Source organism: Sturnira hondurensis, unplaced genomic scaffold (assembly GCF_014824575.4).
Source record: "Sturnira hondurensis isolate 20B ecotype Veracruz unplaced genomic scaffold, ASM1482457v3 Scaffold0023817, whole genome shotgun sequence".
Classification (NCBI taxonomy): Eukaryota; Metazoa; Chordata; class Mammalia; order Chiroptera; family Phyllostomidae; genus Sturnira; species Sturnira hondurensis.
Window position 1 is genome coordinate 14,036,345 of NW_028096448.1, and position 24,766 is coordinate 14,061,110.

A 24,766-nucleotide genomic window follows, 5' to 3' on the forward strand; every position below is an offset into this window, starting at 1 on the left:
TTGGACACACACGAACACACAGCTGTACAGCGTAAAGCCGCTCTTGATGAGAACAGTCAAGGATTGTTTAAGAAAACACAGATGGCTCCCCGCTACCTGTGCAAGACCCATGAGATCTGTGAGGAGGAGAGCAGCACTCCACCGACTGTGCACTTGGAGTGCCCCGTCTTCACACACGGCCACCCTGCAGTGTCTTGTGCCGCCCCTGCTCAGCTCGGCCTTACCGGCACCCCCCGCCACAGCCCCCAAAAGCTCGCGCGTCTCCAGGACTGGCCTCCTGTGACGAGCAGACTCCAGGAGTCAGTGGCTCAGTCTTTACACACATTTAAAGCCGCTGGCATTTGTCCTCTGGGGGACATTTCGAAATTATTTCAGTTTCAGGTATTTCTCTGTAGACAGTTTAAACCAAACACATGATATGAGTTTTTTTTAAGTACCCTTTGAAAAGGTAAATTCTTCAATGCAAACAGGACGGAGCTTTGTAATAACTAAAATGTGAACTCTAGAAGCCCCCCCTTACAGACTGTGTGTGCCACATCGGAAAATCTAAAAATTCTGAAATTTAGCTTTTAAATGTTACACAATAGATAATAAAAAAAGTTTCCTTGGATTTTGTAGATCCAAATATTTTCCCAAATTGTGAGCAGTTTCCCAGCAGCTCAAGTCAACAGAGTGTAAAAATCTGAAGTTTAAGCTACAATTCTCTACCTCATGTTCAAGTACCGTGCTTTGCAGCTGCCGCCCCATTCGGGGGGGGGGGGGGCTGGGAAATGGAGTGGAGCAAAGAAGAATGATGGCAATTATAAAATCCCGCTGGTACACACCGTCAGACCGACAGGCAGCATCAGCAGGCTCAGCTCACCGTCAGCAGCATGAGGAGCAGACAGCAAGAGCTCCAGGGCCGAGGCTGAACTCGGAGCAGAGCGTAGAGAGATGCTGGCCAGAGGAAAGCCCGCCAGAACCGCAAAAGAAATCTGTCCATGAGGTGGGAGTGGGGGGGAGGAAGCATGCCACTCATAGTAACCACTAATTTTTATCACTCACTATCTGAACAGCACATAGCCGCTTAGACTATAAGCATGAACATCAAAAGGCACAGCATAAAATTTAAGGGAATCATAATACAGCTGTATGACTATTACCACAAGGCAAGCAATGGAACTGTGATTGAAATAAATTAGAGAATCCATGCACTGCTCTTCAAGTGATGGCGACCTTCGCCCACCCTGCACCGGCTGCAGGTTCCGCCTTCCTTCACGATTACTCAGAAGATGTGTTCAGTGCACATGACCCCGAAGAAGTCTTCACAGTGAGACTTAAAAAAGCACCATTTGAGATTTTTTGAAAGTTCTCTTTAATTTACAAGAACATATTTGGTGGTTCATTTGTAGATAGTTTCTCAATAATAAGGAGAAAGTGCTTTAAATACAAACAAAAACCACAGAAGCAGTAAGAACTACTCAGAAGCATACAGGTATACAGGGAAGTGTGTAGTTTAAAAAATACATTATACTATAAGAAACGTAAATTTAAATGCTCTCTGGAAGAGCAGGGATCGAGTCGATAGTATTGTGGTCAGTGTGACTCCCTAAGGGAGGGGACACTGTCTGGTCCCAACCCTGAGACACAGCACCTAGAACTCAATGGTCATTAGACGTTTGCTGACTACAGTGCACAACCGAATAAAGGACGTGTCTGCAGATGTGAGCCAGCCATCTGCTCTCTCCGCACAGCTCTCACTGAATACCCTGAACAGGGCTCTAGACTCAAGTCTGCAAAGGACGGGCAGGTGATAGGACCAGGGGGAAACAGCCTGCAGGGGGCAGCATGGCTCAGGCTCACTGCAGTTTGGCTGGGTAGACTCAAGGACCCGGTATTTCCAGCTATTCTGACTTTTCAAGAGTCAGAAGCTAAGACAGCTGCTAAGTAAGATATCCTGATTCTAACATGTTGGCAAATAATCTAACTCAAAAACAAACAAACAAAAAACACAACAGGCCATTTTGTTGTGGACCAAATCAACCACCTGGGGGCCAACCAAGGTGACAAACTGCAGCTTCCCTCAACCCTGACTGGGTGTCTCTGCTCGTGGCCCCAGGGCCCCCACCTGGAGGAAGGAGCAAGTATGAAAATAACACCCCCACCCTGTTATCCCACTCACCTGTCACCAAGGCACTCAGCAGCCAGCCAGCAAATGTTCCAGCTGCGTACATACTACCCGCTTCCAACGAACTCGGCCTGCAGGAAAGGAGGCCTCAGAGCGCTGCTCCCAAACGCAGAAAGGAAACCAGACTTTCTCTAGACAGAATCGCCCAGCCCAAAGAACCAGTTAGGGAGGGGTGGAGGAACCAGCAGAGTGTGGATGGAAGCCTTTGATGTAACGTTGGTTCCCGGAAGTAATCCATCACTTTCTGTGTTAGGTTGAAGACTGGTCCCCAGATGAGGCCCACATCCCCTATCCCTGGAACCCGTGAGGGTTGCCTCAGATGGCGAAAAGGACTTTGCAGACATGATTAAGGTGCAGATCTTGAGATGGGGAGATTACCTTAGCTTATCCAGGTAGGCCCTCCCTGTATGCACACAGGGACCTTAAGAGGGGACTTGACTACAAAAGAGAGGCGGCGTGATAGTGAAAGCAGGAGGTGGCCTGGCGCACCTGGAAGGTGAAGGGAAGGACCATGACCCAGGGGACATGGCAGGGTACTGGACGCTCCGAAAAAGGCGAGGAATCAGATTCTACCCTGGAACCTCCAGAAGGAACCAGCCCCGCCCGCTGACACACTGGCCCCAGGCCTATGAGACTGGTTTGGGACTTCCAACCTGTGTGAAATGAGCAAATCTGTGTCGTCTTCATAATGGTAACATGTAAGAAACGTGCAAAAGCTAGGTGTGTGAGTGTACACTCCGGCACGTCTAACAGCTCCGGGGTAACGGCACACAAACACTGCTGGTTCCCTCGGGAAGTCTCTCCCCGGTCCGGCCAACGTGGGGGGCTGGGGGGGAACACCAGGAGAAACCGCGCAAGCGGCAACGGCGACATTTGGTAGGAAAAGGGCCCTCGTGCCAGGGACCGACAGCTCTCAAGCCAGCCTTTCAGGCTGAAAGGTTGGTAACTGTTGCCAAAAACCTGCCTCTGTGCCCTGACTGAGATGTTTCCCCGCGCGGGTCTGTCACAGTGCTCTCTACCTTGTCAAACACTCAATCTGGTAACTGTACATGAGCTTAGAATGGAAACTTCCTTTGCTAACAGATAAAGTTGTGACGGTTTTTTTTTTTTCTGTAATGCCAATCTGGAATGCGGTGACGATCTCTCGGCTGATAGAAGCTCCTCCAGCCGGGCTGCTGAGTTCAGAAGCCAGAGCCGCCCTGCCGCACGACACAGCCACGCGGGGACACCCACCGAGGCCAGGCAGCAGCCCTCACAGTGAGAGACGCAGCGAGTTTGGAGGCTTCATCCGCACAGCCAGGGGCGGCTGACACAGCAGAGTCTCTGTATTTGAGAGAGATGGATTATTTTCATTCTTTCGTGTGATCCCCTGGAAAAAGAGTTTCCAGAATCAAGACGTTGCAGTAATTGTGGTGCCATCTAAGCAAACAGGCACTGCGACCACTCTTCCCGTCCACACCTGTAGGGGCTCAGCCTGGAAAGCAGAAGGAAGGGCCTGCCCAGGGCAAACCTAAGGACCTGGGAAGAAGTGGGTCGTCCAAGGACCAGCAGGTCCACCTATGAAACCTCAACACAACTACCCCTGGGGCTGTTTCTGCCCCTGGAGTTTTCTGCTCCTGAGTGTCTGGCTGGAGTCACAGCCTGTCCGCTCTGGGTGGACAGCACCCACTGCACCTGTGCAGCCGTCCCCACCGAATCACAGCCTCAAGCACAAGCAGGTCCTTGACATCTGGCCACCTTTCTACATCCTACAGAAGATGCCTTTGAACCCTCCCAGGATATCCTAACAAAAAATGTCTAGAGGTCCTACTTCACTCTGTCCACTAAGGAATCAAATGGCTCTCTTCCTCTCCACCCTCTTCCTCCTGTAGGGTCCTTCTCTCTGACAACTGCTGGGTTACTCTCCCCCAGCTGCAGGCCGTCAGACAGCGCGCTCTCTCTCCCGGGCTGCATTTGCTCATTGTGGTTTAGTATCCTCACAAAATAGTGACAGAAATTATTATTCTCTAGATTTTATGAGTCACTTAGCTATTTTGAGCCTTACGGTAAAGACTTGCCTTAGGTCACATGAATCAATGACAATCTGTCTCGTAGGCTGGTCTTCGGCCTGAAAAGCCCCAGTAGTCTCCGACAAAGCGCGTCCCACCACTTCAAGTGCTGCTAAAACTCTATTCAAACAATGGCATCCTTTGATGTGATCAAGGAAATGGGACAGCAAGGTTGGACGCCAATACTCAACATGCCAGGCAGTCCCATAAATCATCACAAACTCTAGGGAACATGCGCTCTGATGCCAAACCACGTAACAAAGATGGGACTGGGATGCGCTCATGTCAGATGTCATAGTTCTCCTTCCTCGTTTCGCCCAAGTCTAATGCATCTCTTTTCTTTCTTGACTGCAACAAAATTAACCTTGTCCTTTTTTTCTCTCCATGGACTCTTCTTTTTTCCTGTATGAAGTTACAGCTAACCTCCAACAAAAAAGCTGTCTAAAATGTTTCCTTTCTAACTAAAGACCAATCCATGCCTAAAACGGTTATTTAGAAAGGTCATTTTAGGACAAACTCCCAGATACTAAGGCAGCCTTTTGAGGATCCAAGAGGCAGGAAGCTAGAAAAATATGAAACTAATTTCAGTAACTGGATAGCCTGGACTCCATCCCTAACATGACTACAGTTTACTCAGTGCCTGCAAAGTTGAGCAGACGACTCCCTCGGCCCTCTGGGGTTCCCATCTTTAAAGCAGAAACATCGCCAGGTTTCACAGATGTGAAACAAGAGTTCAGAGACGGAAATCAACTTGCCCCAAGTCACTCAGATGGGACGCGGGTAGGCCAGGTTTCAAAATTAGGTCACGCCTGCTTCTCCAGTCAGTATTCCTTCTCTTGCACCAGCTGCCTCTCCAGATAGACAGACACTCACTACCTATCAGGCTTCCCCTGACTGTCGGCAGAGCTATTTTCGGCAGTGGTACAATTTCACCACGCAGGAGCGGGGCCCATCAAATGAGAAAGTGCAAAGAAGGGCTCCGAAGAGTTGTTACTGTCACGAATAGAAGATGTGGGGGACTGTGCAGAACCCACACAACTGAAGGGCACCCATCGTGTTATCTTGGGACTCAACCACCCTTGTAAGCCAACCAACTCCACGTTTTCTGGGGTGCTCCTGCCTTACATGTGGGTACTAAGCGGCAGTGCCCACAATTTGAGGTGTGCCTGGTGTGGCAGATGAGACATTTGCTTCAAAGGTTTTAGTGCAGTGGACTGGGAAGGTAGGCACACTTCCCTCATGAATTTCCTCTTGAGCACAAGATTGAAAATGTACTTAAAGTATTAGACACTTTGAGATAAATTAACGTCTAAGAGAAAGGAACATTTGGAAAATTAAGTTATGCTACATGAATCAAGCAATCAATTAGCAATCAATACATAGCCAATAGATATGCATAGAAGATGAAAAGGCAATTCATAAAAGAGTAAATACAAATGGAGGAACACACGAAGAGCTGATCAATCTTACCAACAATTAAGGACGTGGAAATTAAAGTGATATTTTTCTAAAAACCTTAATTGCCAAGGCTGGCGAGAATGCAGGGCATTCGAGTGGTATGAGCCCCTGGGGGATGGACAGAACCAGTCCAGGTGTCAAGGTTAAAACAAGTGCCCTGATTCAGCAGCCCCACTTCCAGACAGTGAAAGTACAGAACAGTCCCAGAGAGGTAAAAACATTTAATCACAAACTGATCGTCTCTCCTCTCCAGTTCACAAAAATCTGAAATCCACCCAAATGTGCCACAGTAAAAGACTGCTTGGTATCATCTAATAAAACACTCCACAACCACGTAAGATCTTGTGGGATATTCAATGGCAGGCAAAGATGCTCCTGAACCACAATGAAGTAGAAAAGTCATGAAGGAGAGGAAGGGGAAAATGCTTCAAATCATATATGCTAAATACTAAGTACTTCTCACTTGTGGGTGTTTCTTATTAGCATTTATTTTTATTTTTACTTATCGGCATTTTTAAAGTTCCCATAATGAAGTCATGTTTTATAACAATAACAAATAATTTTAAATTAATGAGAAGGCTTGTAAAGTTAATACAGCCTCACACCTGGCATAAGCACGAACTTGCACTTGACAAATGCCAGCTCCTGTTCTGCAGTAGTTCTTCCTGCATAGCTGATTTTACAGTGACACCAAAGGGGAACTGTGCAGAAAAAGCGTCAGTGTACTAACTCATATCTGCTCGGGCCCTCCACACAGATGCCACGCCCAGTGCACAGCCGGGCACAGAGCGGCACAGAGCGGTCTTGTATTGGTGCTACAATAAATTTGTTGACTACAGACAGACTGCGGCTGCTGCTTGGGAAGAGCCTGGTCAGGGCTGTGCACTACCCCCCAGAACAAGAAGGCAACAAGGAGAATGGAGAAGGCCCCAGAAACGGCATCAGAAGTTCTCTGCTCTGGTTCCACAGGCACCCACCACTCAGAACTGTGTGATCTCAGACAAGTTACTTCACCTCTCTGTGCTTTCATTCTGACACTGTCTCAAGACAGTTGCCAGCACTGTGGTGAGAATTAAACACGATGCATACAGAACCTTTATAGATCCTAAAGAGCTATTCATATAAGAGAACCTTACAGTGATCAATAAATATAAATTATTCCAGAATTGAGCACCTTTTAGAGGTTGGATTGATAATAAACATATTTTATTAATTTTTTAATTGTTTCCATACAACTACATAAGAAACTTCTTTGGTTCTGATTTTGTTCCTTTTTATATAAGATAATTTGTTAATATGTAAGGCCTAGCTCCATCCACCTGGCTAGTCATACTCCTCCCCGACCTAGGGAGAAATAAAACACTGGAATGAGTGTCTTCCCCCCATCCCGTCTCTCACACACGAACTACCGTGTCTGTGTGCTCAGTCATACATTCTCTCCCTCTCTCCCCCCTCCCACCCCCTGCCTGCCCTGCACACCATGTGAGAACTCCTCTCTGAGTCTGGGGAGGAAGCGTAGGTTTGCTTTTAGAGACAGCACAACCTGAACACAGATTCTTCTAACGAGTAGGACCCAGAAAACCATGCAGCACAGCCTGGTATGCAAACACCTTTCAGATTTGAAACAATTAGATTCGAACCCTGTCACACAATTAATTGCATGGGGGATGCCTCCTATTACCTCACTCAATTAGGCCTGCGTAGATCGAGACTGGCACTTCGTGAAATGGAGTGATATTAAGCCAAAGGAAGATAATAAGTTTAGGCAAGAAGCTCTGGCTTTTGGAATTTGCTTTTGATCAATCTACCAGAGCCTTAATTTAAGAGATCTTTACAAGAAGTCCTTCCTATTGACCCTCAAGTGTTATTCTGGAAAAGGTTCAGGACTCACATATTGAAGTTTGTGTTAATGCTTCAGAAAGTGCAAGAAAGGACGAGGGCCGCGTCACACTGAATAAGTGGCTTTCAACTGCCAGCATATCTTTTATTGTAAGCTCTGTAATAATTCCCAGAAAAGCCATCTAGCTTTAACAACTTTTATTTAATAAACAACAAGCATATCTGTATATGAATGACCAAAATATCTTACTCTGGTGAAGTACAGGGTCGGGCACAAATAACGCCCCTGTGTTATTACAAAATCATAAGCATGTGATTCTGTAACGTAACAATATGACACTCGAGCACACCGTATGACATTCTAGGTGACATGTTCAAAGTGCTGTCCACCCGTGCGAGACACTCACACACCCCAGCGGCTGGACCCGGTGGGGCTGCTTCCGCCAGACCCTGTGGGGCTGCAAGTAAATTCCTGGTGCTTTCGGGCCCTTTCATTTGCAAAAGGAAAAAAAGGAAGCTGCCAAGAAAAAGCATAATGTAAATACATGTAATATGGTACAGTGTATTCATTTTGTTCCCATTTAAAATCTGAAAATAAGCAGTTTTATAAAGCCAAAAACGTTTTCTTTTCTGGACCAAATTTCTGTTGGAGAACTGAAGCATTCAATTAACGTGTTGCCTCAGACGTTTGTGATGGAGCCAAAACAAGAATTACCTCCTGAAGATAGTGTACGTGGGGAGTGCTGACCGTTTGCTTCATATTAAGTACTGGATTCAATATGGCCTCTCTCATTCTAAGAAAAATACACTAAGCCCTAAAGGACACGTTTTCTTCTAATCTAAGAACGTATCATTAATAAACAATCTAATTATAATAAATTATATAATACTGGATAAGGCTAGGATGGCAGGGCATGGAAACTCCATATTCCTAGAAAAAGTATAAGATCACCAAGGCATTCTAAATGAACCTCAAACAGAGGCATTAATATTTAAATATTACAATCTCCACTTAGAAAAGAAAATCACATTATTGATAGGCCAGCACGCTGAAACCAATAATGTCATGAAAACCCCATGCCCTTGTATAATTTGGCAGAACAGTCTGCTCCCTGAATACAATAGACCTTTTTATTAAATAGATCTCTTCATCCTTGGCATTTTATGCAAAAAAGAAAGGGGAGGGAGAAAAAGAAACAAACATGACACTAGTAACAGTCTTCAGCTTGAATTCTTTCACCAAGAAGTACAAGACTTAAAAGATATGTTAGAAAAGTAAAAGGCATTATTTAACAAAAATGAAAGCAAGACCGCCTGGAGAGGAGGAAAACTGTACTGAAACGGACTGCTTTTGTGTAGCTGTACCGAAGGGCAACAGAGCCCTCTAGTGGGGAAAAGGTATAGAGACATGAGCACGGCTCTTTCCAGTCGCCTTACAGGAAAGTGGAACCCTCCCTTTCCGGACAATCATCACTACAACTATACCCCTGTGTTACACAAAAGCAAACGTCCAAAATTTTCAAGCTGGATATTAAGTAAAATAATTTTCAAATTTCAAACCTTATAATCTTGTAATCTCAATCAGGGTGGAAGTCATGTTTTTAAATATTCTCTGTAAATTGTGACTTTGAACTACGTTGTCAGTGAAGGGGAACTTGTATCACCCTCATCTGTTACACCGCCACTAAGTAAATTAAAATCTAAACTCACATGCACGCACGAAATTCAACTGATCTCACGAGACACAAAACTTCAGTTAAGATCAGGTACGGTATTTATACATTATTCCATGTATTATTTATTAATATTTTTAGTCAAGTTTGTATGTGTGACTGACAATTTATGAGATGAGGCTTGTTAGAATACTTCAATTCGTCTCTTCCTTTAGAAATGTATATAGCTTCTCAAATACTCTGACCATGTTATTTCCATGTATATTCAATGTCTAAGGATATTAAACGTAAAACGGTTGCTTTGCTCATGAGACATGAATTCTCAATTTTTATGTACCATCATCGTTCAAGGACTTTTTCCAAGATTGTCAAAAATCTCAACAGTAACTCAGAATAAAATAACATCAAAATCATTTTACTTGTAATAAAGAGATATACTTTAGCATATAAGTGGTTACAAATGTCTTTAATTTAAAATGGGAGTTTAAACTACAAAAATGTTAGATTATTTCAGAAATGTTTCCTGTACTTAATGAGCACCAGGTTCTTAACAAGTAGATGAATGCCAAGGCCCCCAGTGGAAGTCCTTCTTGCTGACACTTGGAAAGGAAACTGCCAGGCACCTGAGGGCCCCACGTGCAACGGCGCCGTCAGACCACAGCCTCTCCACGAAACGACTGTGAGCCAAGCTAGCTCGCAGCCTCGGAGTCATGAGGTCTCTGGTACGACTGCAAACAAAGTCAATGGCCTGACTTAGGCTGGAAGGCAAAAATCCTGCAGCCCTTGGTGTGAAAAAGGAACAAAACTGAAGGGGTACGGAAACTGGTCCAGTTCATGAATGTGAAGTGTGCACTTAAAAATCTTAAGACTACAGGAAGAAAAGTAACTTTGTTGTATGACTATGGAGCTGTAGGATCGACACCAGGTATGAATTCGTCGTGGTGATGGTTTGCAGGATAAAAGATCACGGCAACCACACTTCACGCTGCAAGTGCAGCACATGGTTCAGGAACAAGACCCTGAGCTTTAACCAACGGGTTCTCTAAGCCAAAACAATCAACTGTGACGTCGCACTGTGTGTGATGCCATTTCCGGGTTCCCACATGGAAGCCTGGCACCTTCACTGAACAAACCTAGGGCTGACTTTGCTAGCTTGCATATGGACGTTTTGCCTCTCAAAACATGTAAGTTGTGATAATTAAGAGTGCGTGCATAAACATATATGTATATAAACATGTTACATATATGTGCAAATGCACATACACACATGCACACATATTAGATTCCCTGCAATAAAACTTAGGTAGGTGATTATATAACATATATAGAAAATGGAAGGGTCAGTCCTAAAATACATTTTACTGGCATGTACACGAAAGTGCCCAGCTCGTATTTGTTCAGGGGTGGGAAATGCTCTGTTTTTGTTCATGGATCCTCTGGCTCAAAAACCAAAACCAGCCCAGGCTATTTTAGATTTGAAGTCATGTCATTGATGCAGCCCGTTATGAAGGTTCAGAAGGTGAAAGAAACTTTTCATCCTGACTAAACTCTGCGAGGAATTTAAAAATCAGATTTTTCATACTACTGATTTAAGATTGGCAGCTAAGGACAGAGTTTCATCATCAGTACCAGTGAACACTGGACTGAAAATATCTAATTTGCTGGTAATTCATAGTTTTAAAATGGATGTCTGACAAAACCTGGATTCCATGCCTTAGCACGGAGACGATAACTCTGTCCGCTCACCCGAACCCTCTGCGTGTCTCTGCTGAGGAGGAACAGTGAGCAGGGCAGGCACCGTCCCACGTGAAGGCACCCAGTCAACCCCTCCTTAAAAGGACCTTGCTTTTGATGAGCACCTGTCAGCCCTCAGATCCAAGAAGGCGGCATTTTTACTGCACTGCTTATTTGCAGAGCCAAATTAGCCTGACTGACAGGCTGCGTCTAGAAAAGAAGCTGTGGGACCTTCCACGACGAACACTTTCCCAGCCTAGAGAACCCTCTCTCCCGAGACCCAGCAACCGGGTTTGTATTCAACAATCACCACAATGAAGCCATTTCCATTCACTGAACGGAGTCGGAGTCACCCAGCCCCTAACTCCAGAGCCGTGAGACGCCTGCCCCTCGCTGCTCGGCGCTGCGGTGAGCAGCGGCAGCCCGGGCTTCCTCCCCTGCCTCTACTGGGTGGTGTCGGCACTGTGGGCTTCCAGGCCTCTTGGTCTAGCAGAAGCGTTAGGTGAAGAGATGGCTTCCCCCTGGATACCGAGATGCTGATCTCCACACAGAGAGGTCCACAAGCTACCGCTCTCAATCTACAAAGGTCTTCAGGTTCAGAATGCTGGTTAAACAAAGGTCAGGGAGAGAAGAGTGTTAGTTTTTGAGGAGGCAACATCCTAATGCTAGCAGCTCCCTGAACAGGGAGGAAACAGAGTCGAGGCAAGGGGTGCAGGATATTGGGGGATATCCCGAGCAATTACATATGATGTGTGGACACAACCTTCCTCTGGCCTGGGGACATCCAATCTATCTGAAGTTTACCTAGACTGTGTCGAATTTAGGGAATGTTGGGTGATCTTATTTGGAAAGGAAACAGATCATCTAATGCAGGGCCTGGCAAACTTCTGTGAAGAGCCAGACAGTATTTCAGGCTTTGCAGGCATATGGTCTGGGCCATGATCACTAATCTCCACGAGTAACACGGAAACAGCCTCAGACAAAACTGGAAGTGAGCGGGCCTGGGTGTGTCCCTACGAAACTTGACTTCCAAAATCAGGCAGCGAGCCAGGTTTAGCTCCTGAGCCACACCGTGCCCACCCCCAATCCAGACAGGGAGACCCAGTCAACGGTCACACCCGGCTACAACTCCAAGTGCAAAAGCAAAGATTTCATAAACCCATAGTGCTTTACGCTGATAGTCCCTCCGTTCTTGTCTTCCAGAGTCACCCTGATCCTTTTTGAACTGAATTAACTACGAGTCCCTCCAATTGCCTCAGTAAAGCCAAATATCAAATATTCAAAATATTAATCTGTATCACTTACAGCCCTGGGGGGAGAAGACAAGACAAAACGTGCTTCAAGGCCACTTCAGAGGTGGCTTGTCCCAGCACAAGCCAAAGTCCCTGGAAGAGAGGGGACCCTCTTGCCCCCTGATCACCCCCTTCCACAAGAGAGAGAGAGAGAATGCCTCAACAACAGCAATTCCAACAGAGGAGAGCCTTGTGGGGAATGCTTTAAAAATCACCGGAAACACCAGACTTGTAAATCACCCTTCACAAAGACCATTAGGTCACCTATGTTCTCAGTCACAGAGTCGCCGCTGTGAAAACACACACTGGTGTGTTCTGGCCCAGCCCACATGCCTCGGAGAACAGACGTCCCGAGGCCCTGCAGCCGACGGCTCGGACACGGAAACAGGCGGCCCTGAGTGGCAGAAGGACGCGAGTACCACCACCACCGAGGCTCCGATGGAAAATGACTCCTGAATGCCCACAAGTCTCGAAAATGAAGATGCCCAATTCACTCTGCATTCAGCTATTTGGTTTGAAACGGGCAGAAATAAAGTGGTGATAGCAATGTATAAATCGGCATATTCCATAGCGCAGAAGAAGGAAGAGCTTTGTCTGGCAGCGGCAGCCTCCGTGGGCAAGGGCACTGTCTGGGCAGCCGCACAGCACACATTAGCGAGCTCATTCCAACGAAGCCACGTGCTGTCTCCAGCCCCTTCCCTGTGAGCCTGACGCCACCACTGCTGCAGAGTGAGAGTCATCGGTCACGATCTGATTGTCTGGGATGCTCGGTGCAATGCTATTTCAGAAGTTGAGAATAAAAATCGTCAGCACTCACCTGGATTTACGCTTGTCAAGGGTGGGGAGGGGAAAGAGGACGAGAGGGCAGTGCCGTAAGCAGCTTCTGGGGCGGGGGGTGGTCTGAGCTGGGAGGATGGCGGGGGTGTCGGAACAGAAAGCGCCGGCCTCCCTAAGACCTTTCCCGACACCTCTGTCACCATGAGCGTTACAATTCGCAACCGTATCTGTCTGGACCACAGATACCTACTTGCAGTGTCCACAAAACGGATTATGGACATCCAGAAAGGAAAGGCTTCAAGGGGGCGGGGGACCGTGAAGAGGTGCAGAACTCGGGGCTTCCTTCAAAGAGGTCTGGGTCCATTCTGATCAACAGTGCATTTAGCCTTCATGCTTCAGAGTGTCCTCCTCCTCCTGGATCACGACTGAATTTCCAGCTCGACGCAGCCCAGTCTGAGCCAACCCTGTCAGCCCAGGATCATGTCTTAAGCCTGATGCTGCAGATCCCTGACAAGGCAACAGCCACATCCCGAGGCCTGTCATCCGACGCCAGACGGAGCACAGTGCAGACACCCACCCAGAAAATCAGCGGTGGCCACACGTCTCAGTGAAGGAGAAACAGTGTAGCCTGAAGATTCAGGGAATGAAATGTTGGTCAATTTTCTGGTTAACCAAGTGTTAAATAAAAAGAGGTATTTTAGTTAAGTCCTTAAGTCCTTGCTTTTTCTTAATTATTCCACACTGCACTGATTGGCCAGCACCCTTCTGTAACAGCAGTCGATGCCATCAACACAACATATTTTTTCTTGGATGACTGAGGATCTGGCCATTGCTTTTACTACAGTGACATCAGTGTTGATTATCAACGGTGACTACATAAAATTCACCCCCCAAACAAGTTCAGAAAAGTGGGCTGAACATAGTCGGAGCCCAAGTTGAGGCCTTAGACTTGATTTGAAATAAACCTCTTTCAATTAAAAACAAAAAACGGCAACACACAACTCCATTTTTGCTTCATTGCCTTCACAGACAAACGCAGTCAGAAGTTCTGCCCCAGGACTGCAGCTGGTCTGGCCGCATACCCTGCACAACAATTAACCCTCCAGTGCATACGCTCACCCCTGGGTTGGAGCTGCTGATGCCAGGGAACGTAAGGAGGTTCAAGGGGTCACTGAAAACGAAGACAGGACAGAAAGAGTCCGGGACGGATGCAAAGGGGTAGGAAAGAGAAGGCCAAGCAGGGAGGGCGCGGGGGGCCGGGAGTGGTCACAGGGCAGAGGGGATGTGCCAGAAGATGGCTGAGCGCAGCCCCATTTTTCGTCTCTGTAAAGTAAGAGGCATAGCCACACTCAAAGCAGCTGGTTCTCACAGGTGCAGACCCCGATGCACGTGGACACAACCAAGGGAGAGCAAAACCCTGTGGAAGCCACCGCACACGCGCACGCTCTGCCACCTCTTCTTTAGAGCCCATGACACTAAGGGAAGAACACCCCCGGGAGCCCCCACCTCGTGAGGGTTGCCGTACTGGGACCCTAGCCATTAAGGGGGTTAATTCGGAGGTTAAGGGAAGGACTAAATTTCTGACATGAAAAGAAGTAAGATCCCGCACCCAAAGGAAAACAATATTCTCGGTGACCAACTGAAACCCGCAGTATCCTCTGTTCCAAAATCATGATACCTCGCTGTTCCCAACATCCCCTCACCAATCGATTTTGGCCTCAATAACTTCAGTGACTGGAGCGCGTGCCTGCACCACACAGACCAGGTTGGAACCTTTCAGACAGAAGACTGCGGTCTCCAACCCTCGAAGACCAGAATAGCCATGACCTTGTGCCGGGTGTTCAGCTCTTAGAGAATTCAAGGTCAGCCCTACACAGCCTTTCATGACAACACGGGGATTTTAAGAGAGCAGGATTTAAACTAAATGATTGCCAAAAGGGCTATAAATACATTTTTCAATTACAGAATCGCTGTACCAGACTTCATCAGTAATAAAAATAATAATATAACAGTAACTGTACGTTAATGGCCTACCTATTCCCGAATTGGCTCCAGTCACCACGACCACTTTGCCCGTGAAATCCCGGCCCTGGAGTATCTCCATGGCTGTGGTGCTGCCGTCGTATCTCTGTCTGTTGGTCGGCTTCGTGGGGTTATCATCCACGGTAAATGCCAGTCTTGGGTCCAGATAGGTAGTTCTCTTATTTATGTGGCTGCAAAGAACAGGAGAAAGCAGTGAACCCGCAGCAGTGACCAGAGGTATTTACAAATGTGAGATGATGTTCAGACCAGGCAAACCCCGTTTTTCATGTACCAAAAAGGCTCATACTGAAGCCCAGGAAGCACTGAAGTCCAATTAGACTACCCTCTGGCCTCCAGAAGGACTCCCTTTCTGCCTGGAAAGACAGTCCTCTATCCTGTTCCTTGGGAACCGCCCATGAACTGCGCTGTGACACACAGTGAGCGCTGCCCGTACCCTCAGATCTCCGCAGGGACGGAAGCTCATTTGTTTGTTTAAATTCATGTTAAGTGTTGTTGTAAGATCCGTCAGGCACTCTTTGCAGTAGGTTTCCACTAAATCTCTTGGCCCTGCACAAGGGCCTAAAAAGACTGGAAGAAATGTAGAAAACTCAAAACGATAAGTGTTAACAGTAAATACAAAACCGACAACTACCAAATTTGTAAAGGTTTTCTTTTGAAGACCGCACTCACACCTCCTAATAACACTCCAACGTTGATTTAGAGTTGGCTGAATCTTGTAGAAACAACGTTAAAATATATTGAGACACATGAATTAACTGGTTACCCTTATGTAACAGTACTAACTATATTTTAAATTCTTGGGATTTAAGACAAAGACCTCGAAATATCTTAAAAACTATTAAGAACTTCCAGAAAGAAAGAGATAGATTTCATGATTTGTAATGTGTGTGTGTGTGTAAAACTATATATAGTTTTAAATCTATACTCATCATCCTATAAATACTAAGGCCCAAGAATAACCCAGCTTCCATTTTAATTACAGCCACAGCTGCCAGATCAGCGGTTTCGCTCCAACGCTGCGCGCAGCCGGCAGAGCGGAGCTGTGCGGGAGCCGGCTCACCCTGGCTGCGGGAGCCCGCGCGCGCACTTCTTCCCGGCCCCTCGGGACTTCACCTCAGAGGCTGAAGTAGGCTGTGGTTACACCATGGGAACAAATCGGGGCTGTTCCCCAGCAGAGTTCTGGTTAGGCATCTGCCCCGGCAAAGCGTACCCACAGGCTCGGGGAGGCCAGACGACCAGCCAGGTCGGCCAGGTGACGGCAAGCCCTGCCTCCCTTGGGGCCCTGTGGGGGCCGGACCAGCTGATACTGCAGGTACAAGGCGACTAGACTCACGTCTGCACCACACGGTGCGCTAGACCGGCGGTTACCGTTGTCACCGGAATTTACTCTAAAACGAGTTTTACAAACAAGGATGCTCAAAACATTGCTTATCGTCACAGCTGCCCGATAACAAAAATTTCACATCAGCACCCACTTCCTCTACAAAACAATACTCCATAGCTATTAAAGGTCTTCTTTTTTTAAACATTTATTCAATATTTACACATGCTTTTCTTTTTTTAAAAAATATTTTATTTATTTATCTTTTAGAGGGGAAGGGAAGGAGAGAGGAAAGAAACATCAATGTATGGTTGCTTCTCGTGCATCCCCTGCAGGGAACTGGCCCTGCCGGAAACTGGCCTGCAACCCAGGCATGGGCCCTGACTGGGATCAAACTGCGATCGTCTGGTTCACAGGCCCGAGCTCAGTCCACTGAGCTACACCAGCCAGGGCTAAAGGTCTTCTTGAAAAATATATAAGGATATGAGAAAATGCTCACAAAGACATTTTTGTGGAAAAAATAGGCTACTGAACAGTTCGGACAGTATATTCCCATCTGTGTTTTTTTAAAGAAAGTGTGTATATAAAAGACTGATAAATAGGTGCAAAAATTCTTAAAAGTAGTTATTCCCATTAAGATCACAGTTATGTACCATGTGTCATAGTTCTGTACAGTCGATGTATATCAGTTTTTTAATACAAAATACTAGAAAGTAAAATGGCTGAGCGCAGTTTCCGTGTGCACACTTACTCGACAAAGTACACTTGTCCGTTCTCATCCGTCTCCTGTTCCCATCCGTAGGGCAGATCTGAAAGACAGGAAGGACCGACAGGTCTGCAGCAGGCAGGGGTGAGTGGAACTGCAGTGGGGCCCGCAGGTCAGAGAGGGCGCCACGGCCTTCAGCCCCGCCCCTGAAGCCAGTCCCAGCAGACCCACAGGCACTACTCGGCTGCTTAGGTCTGGTGTCCCAGCGGCAGCTGCCAAAGGCCCACTGTCCCAGCCGGACACCACAGCTCTGTCTCTTGCTCAGAAATAAAACTCTGTCTCATTCTCCATCATTCTTAAACTCTCCGCTTAGCTTCAGCTCCTGCTTCTGATGAAAACCTTACTGGTGGCTGCAATCAGTGTGAATTCTCCCCTGAATGAATTCACAGAATGTGTCTTCACCAACACCATCTGTGCACTGACTCACATGCCTCTTACATGATACTATGGAGCAGTTCCATTTTCCCACAGGTACATGCTGTCCCTTGAACTAGACCCGCGCACACTCCTATTCCACACGCGACTCACTTCTTCAGAAGCACCCGTGAGTCGTGGTGACCTGATAGAACCCCATCAAACACTGACATGGTTAATTCCACCAAAGGAACCAAGAACGAGTCCACAGTGCAGCTGCAGGACAGCCTAACAAACCGGGAGTCAAAAGCCTCTGTATCTGTATAACTTTTCTATTTAAGACCTATAGGAAGCCATCCTCACCACCCCACCTCCATCGCCGCCCTCTGCCAAACCCCACTCTGAGCCCCTGAGAGGGAGAGCCCGGCTCCCTGGTGGGGCCCTGTTAGAAGGCCTCCCCAGAATCACACGGTGAACTGTCGCCTCTCCACCGGCGTGTTGTTCTTATGTAATTACTGTTTTACATAGAAGCTGTTTTGCTTTATGATCACAAAATACAAACCTCCTGCTATTCGTTTTCTTTTCCCAGTTTTTGGATGTTCCCATTGAGTCTTCTCCTCCGTGTGACTATAAAAAAAAAATTCACAAAACAACAATGAGTAAGTTACACTTCTAAACATTAATGCATTAAATTTTTTCTCTCCCAAATAATACTATCTCTCAAGATTAGTGAAAAGCCAGACATTCAGAAAGTAGAACATAAATGGTAACTGTTTGCACCAGGTCAAATTCCCTTGATTGGAAGGAGACACAATCTGTGAAAATCTCTTAAAAGCCTTCACTCTCTGGCCAAGGTGGGGGGAGCAGGCTGGAGTAGAAGGACCACAACCTCTGTTGTGGGTCAACTTTAGGAACCTGTTGGGCGCATGCAAGAGGCGACCAATCGATGTTTCTGCCACACATCAATGTCTCTCTTTCTCCTCCCCCCTCTCTAAAAGTAAATAAATAAAAATCTTTTTTAAAACAATCTCGAGCAGTGTTTTGTTTTACATTTCTTTTAGTTTCATTCCAGGATAGATTGACAAACTTCAGTCAAATTCATGATGCTGATATTTACATATCACTTAGGTATTGCTATAATCTTCTTAAATGTTTATTCTTTCCACAGATATAATTTCAAAGTGTGTTTTTAACTACTGATTCCTAACTGCTCCAGAGAGGTAATTAAGAATGCGGGAAGACAGCCCTGCAGGTCACCTAGCTGTGTGCCTTTGGTCAAGTCCCTCAGCTCAGGGCCTCAACGTCCTCATCTGCAAAATGGAAATAATCCTAGTACTGATCTCAGGGAAACATTATGAGGACATTGTATACAAAGGTTTGAACACCGTACCTGGCATATAAGAAGCCCTCAAAAGTGCTAGCTATTATTTTGAACAAATCAAACATATAAACTCATCTGATTTGTGTGTCAAATGTAGCATTTCATCTCAGAAGAGCACACGAAATTACAATTAAAATCATAAGCCAATAACAGACGAGAGACATCTGTCAACAGGTGAGAAAGGATCAAGAAAAACATAAAATTACTTAATCAGGGAAACAGCCAAATGTTTCAAGAGTCATTCAGAGGGGAAGGAGGACTGCCTAAAAGTTCATGTACCCAACCAAAGTAGAAAATATTGAATTACTGACATCTAGATGATGAAATTTGAATATTTCTTCCCTAACAGTTATTTTGAAGAGAATAAATGTGGAGAGCATAAACTTGCCATGAAATTTTACCAGTCGAAAGCAAGGTCTTTTCCAGGAGCTGCTGGCTCCCAGCCCACCTGTAAATGCCCCGTGACCAGTGCAGGGGCGGCATGGACATGGGCGCAGAAGGCAGGAGACCAAGGCCCCGTGCTGCCTGCGCTCAGCTGGTCTGTCTCCTGGCCACACACCACAGCCAGAGGGCGCTGTGCCTGCAGCAGCGACTGCTTACTGATTAAACTGTCACACAAGCGTAGGGTATCAGTAGCAAGGACCACCTCCCACTTGTACGTGCCCACCACGGAACCCACTTGCACAAAGGAAGCCCTGATTCCCTGAGAAGGCAAATCTACCCTCACTGACGCGACTCCTGCGCCTGCAGACTGAGGGGACGGCAGTCAGATAAACCAACACGCAGCAACACAAAACCCTCCTGCTCTTGGCTTTACCAGGTCTCATGTGTCTTCAGGCAAATGCACAGCTGTGGTCACCTTCTCCTTTGCCTGATGTCGAAAGTGGCTGTCATCCCCAGGCACAAGTCAAATGAGCACGGAGCCCAGCTCCAAAACACCCACCCCCAAGAATCCGCCAAGTGACCCCCAAAGTACAATGCAGACACACTACAGCAGGTGTGAGCTGAGTCAAGGTCACCTCACCCCTGTGCCCCGATGTACGCTCAGACACCAGTCCCATGCCTGGCCAACAGTGGGGCGCAGTGTATGCACGTGGAATGAATACATGCTTTCCCAGGAAGCTAAAACGCTCGCTCAGAACACTGTTTCCCATCCTGAAAAATACTTTTAAAAATAAAAATAAAATATTAAAAAACACATTCGTGCCACATGCTTCCCTTTGATGGGAAACACCTAAGCCAGGGTCTCCTTTGCTCACGCTCGGGCCACGTGGGTCTTTGCAGTGGGCCCTCAGTGCACCGTGGGATCATCAGCGGCTTCCCTGGCCGCCCCTGTAGCTAGGCAGCAGAAGCTGTCTCCAGACACTGCTAGCCGTCCCCTGCAGTGCAGTGACCCTGCCGGAGGATCCCGCCCCAACTGAGGTGAAAAGAGTGTAATTTAGGTGTGTGGATTCCGGAGCCCTATGCCCACGTTTTCCAGCTCTCCCACTCATCAGCCACTGCCCCTTGGAGGCTGTTTAACCTCCCTGTGCCTCAGTTTCCCCATCAGTAAAAATGAGGATAATACACCCACTTGTTGGGGTTAAAGAAAACTGAATGAGTTAATGTGTGAAGAACTAAGAACCATGCCTTTCACATAAAAATATTTTCAACTAATACTTATATATAAAAATTAATTAAAAGGTATTCTTTTGAACTGTGACCTAAAATGACTTTTTAATGAACAGAAAATTACGACATGTCCCCAAAGTGTCATCTTATTCTCCCTTAAGTACAAACCCTCTTTTATTTTTTTCTTTCAGTAAGCTGTTTGTCATTTAAAAAAATAATTAACAGTGATCCTAATTTAAGCCAAAGGGATCAAAATTAAATTTACACCATATTATATGCATTTCATTTTCAAGTATGCTCTTCTAAGTTGTTGGGTTTTTTTTCCTTTTGTCAGCATAGTTTCTTTAACTGGGAGACCCAGAGGAGAGTCTGTGAGGAGAGTCGGCCCTGAGACGAGGGGCCCATCTCCCCACAGGACCGGGCCAGCTGGCCCTCTGGCTGCCAGGAGGGCTTCAGAAGAAAAGGGGAACTGGGTGGCCCATCTGGGGAGGCCCAGGTGACTGCAGCAACAGCCCTCAAGATCACATCCTCTGTCCCCCTCTCCTGGTTTAGGCAGCAGCAGGAGAGAAAGGCCCGTCAGCTCTCCCTGGTGATAGGTCTTCCCTCGGTGGCAGAGAAACATCCTCTCCCTGGAAGCCCAGACTGGTGTCCCGGGACATGTGACATATGTGCCTTGGGGCCCCTGGGTGCACCGTGGGGCAACTGGGGAGCACAAGAAGCCCACAGAGCTCACACGAAAGAAGAGGGCGAGGCTGAAGGAGGCTCCACCAGAGCCCAGGCTCTCCCAAGGCCATGGCCCCTGTCCTTGGGCACCGCCCTGTTGCGATGGGAGGAAGACAATCTGGAAACGGGAACTACTTGAAGGGCTGTGTTCTGACAGACCATTCGTGAAGGGTCCCAAACCCCAAGAGAAAGATGAGTGACACATCCAGAGTTGGGGGTGAAAAGAAGGGCCAGGATGCTCGCAGGTCAGGAGAGATCAAGGGGACGAATAGGAATCCACGATTAGGATTGGCCAGGGGCATCCTTCAGCCCTGAGAGCCAAAGAACAGAGGACTAAAGAGAGAAACCCCTCAGCTGGGAGCCAGCCAAGCCCTGTCATCACAGTCAGTGTAAACATAGGGGACAGACAGGCCAGTTTAAGACCTAAAACAATGGTGGAGGCTGGGCGGTGGCTTTTCAGAGAACATGTACGTGTCATCGAGTGCCCTGGCCATGGACTCCCTGAAAGCTCTCAGAGGAACTGGCTGGCATGTGCAGGTGTTACTTCATGAAAGAAAAGGGCCAAGTCCAGACTCTGGATGACACGTAGGAAGGAAGCAGTGGGACAGGCCACCCAACACAGGAAAAGGCACAGGGGGACAGGCACGGTGAGCGCATGCTCAGGAGCCTGCAGACCCACACCAGGCCTCAGGCCAACCTGAGCGGAGGCCAGGAAGCCTGTGTGGTGAGTGGCCAGAACAAGGACAGGCCCCACACAGAGGAGCGGAGGAAGGGCCCCGGAAGCAGGAAGGGGGCTGTGTGCATCTTTTCATTCCCAGGACACCACCTCCCATGGAGACCCGTGGTGAACCGTCACTAAATGAATTAGTTCAATCCTTCCACACACTGGGGATGCAGAGGTGAACAATAAAAACCCCTGCCCTCAAATTTACAATCTAGGCAGGGAAACAGAGCAGTGAGGGGCCAGTAGGAATAAGATTAGATAACTACGGACAACCAAAGTACCAGCAGGCAGATGACAAGGTGCTGGGAGGGGTGCAGGGGTGGGATAAAAGGGGATGGTCTCCTGGGCAGTGCATTTAAGCCCAGCTCTGAAGGATGAAAGGGCCCTTCAGGAAAAGGCAACGAGGACACCAAGTGCCTGTCCAAGAGCTGCCTAGAGCCCTGCAACAGTCTAATGACTCCTTGCTGCTAGAATTGTCCCCTCAGCAATCCAGAGCAGAAATCATCTTTCTAAAGATACAAACCCAACGTCACTCCCAGGCCCCAAGCCTTCAGTGGCCCTGGGTCCTTGATGACAGAGTCCCAGCTCCTCCATGAGACACAGAGGGCCTCCGTAAGCTAGGCCGTCCCTCCTCCGCCTGGATCTTCCTGCATCACCACAGAAGCCATGCGGGGGCTCTGTTTTGTTTCCTCTACCTGGGCTGCCCTCCTGCCCCCACCCACCCACTTCTCCTTGTGTCCTAAGGCACAGCTCAGGTGCCAACTCTACCGGGTCACCTCACCTGAGCTGTGAGGTGACCCGGTAGAGTTGCAAAACAGACTGCTGCTCACTACATGCACTGCACCAGGACTCCCACACTGGGTCACTCTGCCCTGCGAGACTGGGTCACTCTGTCCTGCGAGACTGGGCACTCATTAAGGGTGATGACTGGACCTCCTTTATCTCAGTACAACCAGGGCCCAGCAAAGAGCCTGACACATGATAAAGATCCCAGTGTCCTGAATGAATGAACTCAGCAAGGTCTCAACTTGCTGTTGCTCTTTCTACCAAGCCACCAAAGACAACGGCGGTTCACAACCTTGGGTAGACTGCAATCACCTGGGAAGAGTTTGCAACATACCAATGGGGAGGAGGGGAAAACCAGTTAAATAAGAATATCTGGACGTGGAACCAAGGAAAAGACATTTCTTAAGTTTATTAGATGTTGTAAAATCACTGTTTTACATCCATGTTTCTCAAAGCCAAGTCATAACCTGAATCAACTGGAAAGCTTAACAAATGCAGATTTCCCACGTTAGGTGTCTGCTATATGAGGTCTTTGTGAAAGCCTGAAAGCTGTACTTTCGAAAGTCCCCAGGTGATTCTGATATCAGGCCTAAGGAAGTTGCAGAGACAGCAGGAAACAGTTATTAAGTCTAGAGTACCTATTCAACCTGAGCTAAGTGCTTTATGTACACTGCTGAGGTAAAACGCTCATATAAACCCACTTTACAGATCAGAAAGCTGTGACTGAGAGTCTTTTCAAAGGCGCTAGGACACACAGTAAGTGTAGGAATAAAGGGTCTGCTAGTGCTTCTAAAACTTTCCCAGAAAAACTATAATGAATTGGCTATAGAACACGTACACACACATTTGCATACAAATATACATAGCTATATTAGGACATCTGATAAAAATACACACCCCTAGGTCCCCTCCCCAGAACCCGGAAAAGGTGGCTGGGTATCTGCATTTTTTTTCTTTTTTTTCTGTTCTTTGGATGAGGAAGGGACAAGGCCGGTGTGCCATCATTGCACTGTGCAGCGCTGCCTTCTACGCAGCAGAGGGCGTGCCTGGCCGCTGCCAGGTGACCAAGGCTCGACCCAGGGCCCAGAGAGACCAGTCCCTCCTCAGGACCCTAGAAGCTCTTTAACAGCACTGTCACTTCGCCCGCCCTCTCCAAGCAGGAACGCGGGCCTGCGCCGCGCCCCGCCCCGCGCAGGTGGCGTTCAGAGAAGTGCAGTGTCCTGGGCACGTGAGGCCGTCAGGTTCCAGGTGCGTCCCACTCCAGGTGTGTCCCAGGCCCGGCGGCCCCCCTGCGGCCCTCTTACTTGGCATAGTAAACCCAGCCGTCCTTGGTGGTTCTCTGCTCCCAGCCCAGGGGCAGCTCGTCCTCGCTGTCCGTGTCGTCCAAGCCCGCGTAGCGCAGCGCTGCCATGGCAGCAGAAGAGGTGCTGGGTCACTTGCTCAGTTAACCGCCCGTTGCCGGGTCTCGCGCCCAGTCACTTACTCCCGCTTCAACCGAGCACCGCGCGCGTCCCAACCCGAAACCGCTCGCGCCTGCGTACTAAGCCTCCTAGAGCCGCTCAAACGATTTGGTAGCTGTAATCCAGTTTCCGTAGCTTCGCAGCTAGCGTAAAAGGGGCGGGGCCTGAGAAGAACGGTGGTGAAAGAGCCGTGGAGATTGCACTGCCGCTTGGCTGGAAGTAAGATCTGGTGACGTTTTAGGACCGTGAAGGTGGCTCTGATCTTCATTATCCTCCAGGCTGCCGGAATGGGGCGTTGACATCCAGGCGCAGCCCAGGACCACCCTCGTTGCTGGACGACCCGTAACACGTCCGCATCATTCTGACCAATCCTAAATGATCTTTTGTAAATAGGCATGCTGGGAAATGTAGTTCAGATCCAGCCAGACTAGCCCAGCAGAAAGAAAGGCTGTGTGGATTCTGATATTCTGGGCTCTAACCTGCTCTTGTTTCAAGGTGAACATTTCCTGCTCAGAAAGCTTTTGAGCTCTCCATCACCCAGGCTGATTCACAAACTTTTTGTGTGTATGAAACACAGTGTTAGAAAACTTGGAGGTGGTTAAAAATGCA

The 24,766-nt window shown here is 47.7% G+C and overlaps 1 protein-coding gene across 1 annotated transcript in view; it reads right to left on the reverse strand.

The window, feature by feature from the left end:
• The window catches only part of WWOX (WW domain containing oxidoreductase), a 903,955-nt gene extending 879,521 nt beyond the window's left edge, over positions 1 to 24,434 (reverse strand). The window contains exons 1-4 of the mRNA XM_037037874.1: positions 24,002 to 24,434; positions 18,035 to 18,099; positions 17,104 to 17,161; positions 15,023 to 15,201 (exon numbers count right to left, since the gene is read on the reverse strand). Of these exons, the coding sequence (XP_036893769.1) occupies positions 15,023 to 15,201; positions 17,104 to 17,161; positions 18,035 to 18,099; positions 24,002 to 24,108 (409 nt within the window). The 5' untranslated portion in view covers positions 24,109 to 24,434. The remainder of the gene's footprint in view (positions 1 to 15,022; positions 15,202 to 17,103; positions 17,162 to 18,034; positions 18,100 to 24,001) is intronic.
• Positions 24,435 to 24,766: the final 332 nt, after the last annotated feature.